The 9992-nt window shown below is 38.5% G+C and overlaps 1 protein-coding gene across 1 annotated transcript in view; it reads right to left on the bottom strand.

Moving 5' to 3' along the window:
- The window catches only part of NUBPL (nucleotide binding protein-like), a 90830-nt gene that overhangs the window by 79736 nt on the left and 1102 nt on the right, over nt 1–9992 (bottom strand). Inside the window, exons 3-5 of the mRNA XM_009887005.1 lie at nt 9834–9988; nt 9275–9422; nt 4346–4380 (exon numbers count right to left, since the gene is read on the bottom strand). Coding sequence (XP_009885307.1) covers nt 4346–4380; nt 9275–9422; nt 9834–9988 — 338 coding nt within the window. The remainder of the gene's footprint in view (nt 1–4345; nt 4381–9274; nt 9423–9833; nt 9989–9992) is intronic.

Genomic DNA, 9992 nt, shown 5'->3' with positions numbered 1-9992 from the left:
GCAACGGCCGAGGGGCGGAGCCGCCTCGGACGGCGTCGCGCAGCAACGCGCGGGTTTGCCGGGGAGCGACACAGGCCGCTCCCTGAGGCCAAAATCACCCTCCATGTCCTTCTAATTGTGGTCCTGGTCTGCCTGACCCGATGGTAGCACGGTTGAGGTTGGAACGGACCTCGAAGATCATCTAGTTCCACCCCCCTGCCACGGGCAGGCACACCTCCCACCAGACCAGGTTGCCCCAAGCCCCATCCAGCCTGGCCTTGAACACCTCCAGGGATGGGGCCTCAACAATTCCCCTGGGCAAACTGTTCCAGTGCCTCACCACCCTCATGGTAAAGAATTCCTTCCTGATATCTAACCTAAATTCTACTCTCTTCCAGTTTAAAACCGTTACCCCTCATCCTACCGCTGCACTCCCCAATAAAGAGTCCCCCCATCCCTCCTGTAGGCCCCTCACAGAGTTATGATAATAGTCAAAATTGATGCCTTCAACACGTGCACCCACTACTGCAGGCAGAAGCCACTTGCTTATGCCTACATGCTAATTTGTTCCATATGGCTTTACCTCTCGCTCCTCTGGTCCATCGCAACGCGAAACCTATTTCATCCTGCAGTGAAAAATGTAAATCTTCGCGGAACGAAAAGAGGAGTGAAAGGAAATCTGACCGGGGAGCTTGCCTCAGGGTGACAGCGCAAGCACACAGACTCCCAACTGGATTTGTGCCATCCTTAGTCATGCACAGCTGGTGTTTGCTCACTAAAATACTCTGTTCATAAACAAGCAATCTCTATCCTATTATTGCTGCCATCTATTAATTCAACTTGTTTCTACTATAATAAATCGTCTCTGGCCAGGCAGCTTTCATAAATAGTCATTCTAGTCTGAATATGGATCGTCCTGGCACAAAACCCAAAAATTCTTCCCAAGTGCTCCTAGGGGAGCACAACTGACTGCTGGTACATCAAAAGAATGAAAAGAATCAGCTGTCAAACTAAGCAAGCAATTAAAAATAGCACACAAGGGTAAAACTTTATATCTTAACACAAAAAGAACACTGTATAGATTTATAGGTCTTGGTACAGGCACAAGAGCTTATATAATTCTCTAACTAATCCATCTGTAACAGGTAACCCAGGGTACCAAGAGCCTAATATTCTAGAGAGGGCTAAGAGGCTGCCCTGCTTGTTTCCCTGGCTTTGCATCCAAAAAAAAAAAAAAAAAAAACCAAAAAAAACAAACCCACCAAAACAAAACTTAAAAAAACCCCCTACTTTGTCTTGGACGTGGTATCTAGGCATCTAAATGAAATCCCTTCTTCAATTATTTACTCTGTAACCATGAGGTAAAAATATGCCAAACAGACTGAGCACCAGCACGCACGACTTGAACTCCTGAATTCTAATCCCAACTCTGCCAACAGCACTGTGCGCCAATGACAACGTCCAAGGCTCTCCTGATGCCTGAATGCTTCAAACCATTACTATAATAACCAAAAAAGCTTCCATATTACAAAAAAAAAAAATCAAATCTATCTATAGAAACAGTGGGTTTGGTTTTTAACTATAGAAAGTAGATTTCTAAGAGAAGATAGAAGGAAGCTTTCTTTTATGAAGAGGACAATGAATTCCTTTATGCCTTGACTGTTAATCTTCACTATCAAACAACAGTAAGATGTCACAGCTGTTACTGAAAGCAGCAAGAATCTACTCTAATCCAATCTCCTCTGAAAGCATCTTCCACAGCTCGCTCTCACCAGAAAACAGTTGTTCTCAATAGTCTGTGACCTGTACAATCTTAGAGAAAGAACACTTCAAAGATCAGAAGACAACATTATTTTTGAAGTAATTTAGCTCCAGTATACTATTTGCTTTGAAAAATCTAGTTACAAACATTGAACTCGTAACAGAAACAGACTGTATCCAATGAAGGAAGCACAGACCTTTATTGTCCTGGTGACCTATCTTTCTTCACGAGTCCTTTCTTTCCTCCTTTAAAGAGTACATCAAGTCCAAGCATCAATTTCTATAAATATGTATTTGGCTTATAAGAGACATAAGGACTGTAATGAAGTTGCAGGAGGCTGTTGAAGCTATGATCTACTAACAGAATCATTACTGCTTCCTCAGAAAGCAATGAGCTTACAACAGCAATGAAGGGAAGGGAAACCACGGGAAGGTGATGCACATTCGGTAGTTATTAAAAGTAAAATGAAGAGGTCCATTGCTGCATATCCAAGGGCAAAGAAATTCACAATGAACTGCAGCAGGAGGCACCAGGCAGACTCTGGGAAACTACCTCCGTATTTATTTCACTGTAACAAAACTGAACATTGCATCAATCCCTACATCAGAACACCAGACAATCCCAGCCTGGATCAAGGTCCCAGAGATATTAATTTCATAACCTTGACTCACAAAACTAGTGAACTGAAAACAGTGGGAGCATACAAATGAATACACCAGCAAATTCAAGCCCAAAAGCTAGACGTAAACATGATGTATGCCACCATTATCTTAAAAAAGAAAATATTACATTAATGCATGAACAAACAAGATAGAGTTTATTCAATCCACCTTCATTTCGTATTTTCTAACCTGTAACTACATCAATGCACAATTTCACCATGGCAGCAGCTTGTTGAACTGTGACCATCAGTTCATGTAAGTCACAGCTATTTCATCAATTTCAGCTGCTCTTCATTGATTAACATCCACTAGAGCCTGGCCTCCAATTTTATACCGCCACATAATCATAACATCAGAAATGACTAGCGCATTCTGTGTTTACGTAACTTTCTTGGCTCATTTTCATTTAAAATTATTTCTCACATCCTCTATTTTCCAAATAACCCCGGCAACAGTCTCTTCAATCATTCTAGACTACAGTCTCTCTTATTTGTGTGCTTTGCAAGTGTTTTAATGGGCTACTGAAGTGGTGTATCACATTATCAAGTTTAAAGCCAGATGTTTAACTCCTAACAAAGGGCGTAATCCCAACATTTGTGTATGTCAGAATTACTAAAAGATGCTTTATCGAAATATAAATTTAAACAATACGCAAGACTGCATGTTTGCAACGTATAACGCACAATCCTAAAAACACACTGATACAGAAAGTTATATGCAATTAGTTGACATGGTTTCCATGGAGCTACTCAATGACCATGCCACAACACAGATCGCGTTGCAGGATCACATTCATTTTGTAAAAGTATTACAGCAAATGCCACATTTTAGAAGTTAATTAGAAGGAACCATTCAAGCAGTTTTGCTTTTCAAGATGACAGATTTTTCTCTGAAATCAAATTACTCCAGCAGCCTATTTAAAATACAGAATTAAAAACTGTGAAATATCAAGATCAGATGCCATTACAAACAGTACATTTTCAATAAAACAGCTTTAAACACTCTCTTCTTATCAAGTATGACTGAGTTTATGGTAATTTTTTCAATCTTTTAGAAAATTCCTACAGGAAGTGTGCAGACTGCGTGTAAATCTCACTCCTTCTACCTGTTCTCTTTTACTCATCTTTTACAACAAGATGTTACATTTACCAGATTAAAGTACTTGAGAGTACTTTGTATTTAATTAATGCTTTATGAGTACAAAACCTGCACTATACACCCTTACATAGGAAGTGAAGCTTGCTTCTGAGTTTACCTCTGTGGCAATAAACATGCACAATGGAACTATTCCCAGTTTATAGCAGCAGGTGGACATGAAGACCTGGGGTTTTTACACTTGAATGGTTCCCACAGTCTATTTATAGTCCAAGTAACAGTTTGAGCACTACCAAACTGGGTAATGATATCTTGTCACTCAAAAAACTTATTTCCAGGCTTTAGGGAAGATACGTAGCTCCTTTCTTTCCTCAGCTGTTTATATATAAAGTATTTTTGGACATGAATTTCTCCAGAAAAAGTAAATCTTCAGAGCTATAAAAAAATGTTTTGGACATCATCAAGCACTTACTCATATTTTTTCCAAATCAGTGCTCCAGCTCCGAAGTGATAGAATTTAATTATTTATTACATGTCTACAACCTACGCAAACATCCTCTACTATGTCTACACATCCTTACAGAATTGCGGGTGAACTCAGAGACACACAAGGGAAAGGACGCAGCCAAACCCAGATGACGGATGAAAACTACTAAGTCACTCAGGGTATTGACAAAATATAAACAAATTAATATAAACTCAAAAGTCCATGAAAAACAAATAAAGAAATTAACTGTCAGAGTAAATACTTAGATTTAATCTATGTGACTGCCCCCAGCAGTAACCATTTCATTTATGACTCACACACTTATTTCACATTAGGGCTGATAATTAGATGTTCACCTACCGAATCATTTGCTGCTAGGGCAAGGGCTATATTTACTGCAAGAAAGAGGAAGAAAAAAAAAAAGATTAAGTGCAAGAAAATTTAATTCCTAAATTGGAGAATGTTATCATTTCTAACAAGAGAAAACATAATATAAATACATCACACTTACTTAATAATTGCATTCATCATCTTGGTTCTTAGCTTCTTGCACCTCTAGAGTAGTATTAGTTTAAGTTGCAGCAGCACCCACGTTTTAGTCCATGTTTGCTAACAGGCTACCAAACTCAATCTAGTCTGCAAAAATTTGCAAACTCTAGGTTTCTAGAAGACACTACAAAACAAAAATACAATCTAGGTATTTTGCCAAAGGATAACATTAAGAAGAAAATTTTGAGGTACCCACTTGACTTTTGAAAACTGGACACTGCACTACAAAACTAAAATAACCCTACCATAGGTAACCTTCATCACAGTCTCTAGTGGACTTTATTAAAACTAGAGATTAGGTAAGTGTTGACCTAAGCTTTTAAAGTACAGTGACCAGAAAATTGCTAATACCCCTTTTTTTTTTTTTATTTCTTGTGATACATTAAACATGGATATTTTCTGAAAGAAGGTGCAACGCATGCTTTTTGCTTGATTTTTATGTCAGAAAACAAAGTCTCATCTACCCAAAACAACTAAAGAAACAGAAAAACATGATGAAGACATTAAAAAGACTGTAAGTTTGTTTACAAATTTTACATTTCCATCAACACTAAGTTCCATAACTAAAAAGCACACGCAAGAAATGGTATCTATTAATGGCTCACCAGCTTCAATTATGCTGGAAGACCTCCTAGAAGCTTCACTATAACCAAATAGGCATTGTTATAATCCAAGCAGTAACATGTTAAAAAAAAAAATAAAACAAAAACAAACACACACGTACAACTCTTTCTTGGGTAACATCTTTTGGTTTCTTTACACATTGCTGTATCTCAGTCCACAGAGCCTTTTAAGAAAGATAAGCTGCAGTCAAGCCTGTTCTACTGGAAGAATATGAAGGTACTGAGAACAAGCTCGGGAGCCAGATTCACAACTTAAATAATCTAGTATTGAGAAAGATAAATTCCTTTAAACAAAATGGTGAGGAGGTTAAAGAAAATTGTGCAGCTGTCCCTAAGAAGCACACAGTCTCTGTTTACTCCTAAGATGATAAAGCATATTTTATTCTTCAGTTTGCTATTTAAACAGATGCTTGATTAACCTTTGCCTGAATCAATCTGAGGAAAATTCATCCTCTGAAACTTGGAGAACAATCTCCAAATCACAGACAAGGAGAAAAAACAAGCAAACCAATGATAAATAAAAAAGAAAAATATAAAATCAACTGCAGCTCATGTTTGAAGAGGCACAAAGCAAGCAGCAAGTTACTCCACACACTATCTTAAAACCACTTTATACATCTGCCCTCTTCCTATACAATTATTATGTGTGAAAATTAAAATATGATTCACGATGCTTCTTCAATAAAGGATATTTTACTATTGAAGGGAAAAAAGGGAGACAGTGAGAATAATATAGTGGGAAAACCTAAGGTTTTTAGCTGGATATCTAGCTGGGCACCTCATGTTCTCTGTTGAATCCCAATCTTGCACTCCATTGTGTTTGTACTACCGTCAGTTCCAAGAGGGCGTAGAGATGCAGCACAGGACCTAACCTGACCCTAAACATTCATGTTGGCCCTAACTAGTAAGTTCCCATAACTAGAAGTGCAGGGGAGACACATTCCTGATGTTCAGTACAACTTTTTTTTTTTTTTTAAATTATATTTTAACTTCACAGCAGGCTCCAAGAGTCACCGCAGTATCTCTGACCATGCTAAACCAGCCAACTGGCATCAAGAATGATGCACAGGGAGATCCAAGTTAGTCTTCCTGAAATCAGTACAAGTCTGGGAAGGTTTATTAGTTGGGATTTTGTAACTTCCAAATCTGAACTGGCCCTAGGAATAGCACCATTGAATTCTCAGAACACTGAGCTAACAATACAAATAAAACTTCTTGGCCCAAATTCAGGTATGTACTGAGTCAGCTGAGTGTATCTACATCTGTGACATGGTTAATCTACATCACCAATAAAATACCTACAGATAACTAAGATGAACTCTCTCTGAAAGATAACTTTCAATACTTACATGTCAATGCAAGTGCCATTTAGAAATAGAATAACCTATTTATGACTATTAAAGAATATTTTAACATGAAGAAAAGGCCCAGAATCAAGAAATATGACATGGATCCTGGAAAAGAACCACAAACAAACACTATTGTCGGTTTTGCCAAAGCCCTAACCTGTGTCCAAGTTGGTCAGGGAAATAGATGGATTTTGGCCTCTACCTTGAAAGGGTAAGTTTCAATAATAGTACATCCTACCTGCAGAATAAAAGCATGCAAGAGAAAAAAAATTAAACCACGGTTAATATGACTACGATAATGTCAACATATGGTCAAATGTATCTGCTCTCCTGAAGAATAATGAAAAATCTCAGCCCGTTACTTTTTGCTTAAAATGTCTGAAGGCCAAGGTAGTTGGTAGTATCAGTAGTTTTATTTTCTTTAAACTGCAGCATTAACAAAATGGCAGCAAGAACACCAGCCATTAATTTTATTCCACTTCCACAGCTGAAACAATAAGAGTTTCAATAAATTAGAAATTTCTCTTCTTTCAAGACCATACTTTGAACTCTTCTCAAGCCAGGATCAGTTTTCTACAATACTCTCACCTTCAGGGTAATGCAAAAGAGGGGCAGAAGACACTAAAACAAGATTAAAAAAAATAAAAATTTTAGCCAGATGGAGTAAATACAGCAGAATGCTGGTAAAAGACAGAAACTTGACAGGAAAGAGATAGGAAACAAACAAACAAACCAACACACACTAGGCAAACAAAAACAACAACAAAGAAACAAAGTAGTTAAACATACATTGAAAAAAAGTTTTCTTATAACACAATTTCTTCTTTTAATAATTGATTACATCAATTTCAGAAGACCAAAAGGTGCTAGAAGCAACAGAGAATACAATATGAAAGCTATATGCAACAAGGAAAAAAAAAAAAAAAAAAAAAAAGAGTTATTCAACAGGCTAAGGAATGGCCCTGACAAACTTGACCAGAATGCATATCCACTTCTCTGGAAATGGAGATCCAGAGCACTTGAAACATAAATACACTGGAGGAAAGAATATGAAGAGCCTTGACAGCCCTTCAGAGAGATGTAGACAATAAGACTGATGATATTTTGTGTGGTGCTTTAGGAATTAGAGGTGCATACTATCCACCTTCTTTTTCAAGTCCTACTCCTAAAATGAGTCAGCAGAGTTTTCACCAAACATGTCCCCACAAACCTCCGTTACAAAGAACATCATTTTAAGTTCATAATTCAGCAATGATGCTATGCAGTATTTTTGTTCATACAAGCTATCTCATCTTCAATTGTTCATCTGAACCATTAAATTCATTCTCACTTTAATAAACAAGAATCTAGATTCCCTTTTCTTCTCCATTTTATAAATGAATACATTCATTAACAAAAGGCTGTCCAATACAGCAACATTTGAACGGTTCATTTACATTTCAGCTCGATTATTTAGTGCTTGTTGCACCCTGATTCTTTATTTTTAAATGCATGGGTGTGAACTCCCAGCTCCAAGTATTATTTTTACGTGTTGTACTTTATGTACAAATTGCATACAGATATGTACAAATTACATACGGACACCAATTAGTGGAACTTAAATTAGCACATCTGTTTGCAAACATGAGGAGGATAATCTGAATTTACTGCTCAAATTATGTTCATTTTGTAAATTGTTGATTTACAAACAGATATTTAGTATTTTCCATAACCTGAAACAACCAGCCTATGAATTATAACCATCAACTAAAAGGTACATCATTAAGAAACGCAAGTGTTGATTTTTTTGCATGTCTTTGTACAGGGATGTGTATCCTATGTATATGATAGCATATCCTATAGAAAATACTTTCCTTTTTTTTCTTTTTAGTACACTTACTCTTACTACAGATATCGTGTTTGTCTGTTCTAGTATTTATTAGATAGTCAGTCCTTTTCAAGCACAGCTGAGATACAAACCACAAAATGAGAAATTAAGATCTACATCAGTTATTCACAGCAAATGGAGATGAACAGTAGACAACATTGAACTCAAGTATGACTCTCTTCCAATCCAGGTGCTAAGGAAGATATCTTTAAAAACAATTTTCTAACGCTTTACAGAGATCTCTTCAAAGAGGTTTACCTTCAGTGTCATCTTTGTTTAAGTTCAAGAAAATTTCTGCAGTACTGGTAACCTATGTACTATCTTGTTCTACCACCTAGGAACTGCACAGTTAGAGATAAATTAATTCAAAACCTAATGGTGGGGCTGAAAGATGAGTCCAAGGTGCTTCACAAGGCTCTGATCAATTTGAGTGGTTTACAAATACCGTTTCACCTTTTGTTTATGAAATGAGTACACAAGTAGTTGAGAAAATTGGACAGAGACCTGATTTTGAAACCTTCTAAATATCAGCATACTCTACAGAGCACAAGACTACAGCGACACAGCACAGAGGAACACTGTACAGGCACACCTACACTGCTTAGGGAAGGAAGAACAGTATCGCTGCACTGGCCTATCACTCCCTTCACCTCTTAAGAAAGCAGATTGTCCCATGACAGTATTGCATGATTATGAAGATATTATTTCAAAGCTGTCTGCTCGATTTGCACCTCATTTAAAGCCAAGACCTCTCTACCCAACGTAGATTTTCAATGGCTGCAATGGGACTTGACAGAGGTGAAGGGCTGCACTAGCGGGACTCAACACAAGTGCCTAAATATTCCTTACAAAGTATTACAAAATGCGCGAAGTAAAGACTAACAGAAAAAAAAAATCTTACCTGCTGTTGTTGATTTTCCAACTCCCCCCTTTCCAGAAGCCAAGACCACCACCTGCTTAACTCCTTCTATGGGCCTCTGTTTCGGCAGCCCACGTGCCAGCATCTTGGCGCGCTTGTCCCGTAGAGCCTCATCCCTGGAGCTTGAGGACTAACAAAAACAGAGAGCACGCAAATGCATATGCACCAACCCGCAGCGTTTGCGGAGAAAGCTGACAGGGAAGAACCCACCTGCACACTGAGAAATTTTCACTATTGGCCCCAAAAAAAAAGAAAACCAAAACCAAACCATTTTGCAGGCAGGTTCTCCCAAAGGGAGCCCGCTCCGCCGGTGGGCAGGAACGGGGCCTGCTTAGATATAACCCCAGTGGGCATTCTGTTTAGACACACGGTGAAATACGATTGATCTTAACACTTAGAAGGAGAAAAAAAAAAAAAAAAAAAAGGCTTGGGTTAAAAAAAACCAAAAAACAACTTTAAAAAGTTGGAAGCTTTAAAAACAAACAAACAACAACAAAAAAACCGACGAAAACAGGCTAGACCCAGCGGTGTTTTATGTTACAGCCGCTTCCAGCACCACAGCAAACAGACCGGAGGGCACAGGCGGCGGAGCCCCTGGTGCTGAGGCGCCCTTCCCGGGGGCCGCCCCCGCCGGGGGCCGCGCCAGAGGCGGCCGCGCAACTGCCCCTTCCCCTGTTCGAGGCCCTTCTCCCAGCTCTTT

The sequence above is a fragment of the Charadrius vociferus genome, unplaced genomic scaffold, assembly GCF_000708025.1.
Source record: "Charadrius vociferus isolate BGI_N301 unplaced genomic scaffold, ASM70802v2 scaffold14, whole genome shotgun sequence".
NCBI lineage: Eukaryota > Metazoa > Chordata > Aves > Charadriiformes > Charadriidae > Charadrius > Charadrius vociferus.
The sequence above is the reverse complement of the archived record's forward strand: the minus strand, read 5'-3'. Positions and strand labels throughout refer to the sequence as shown.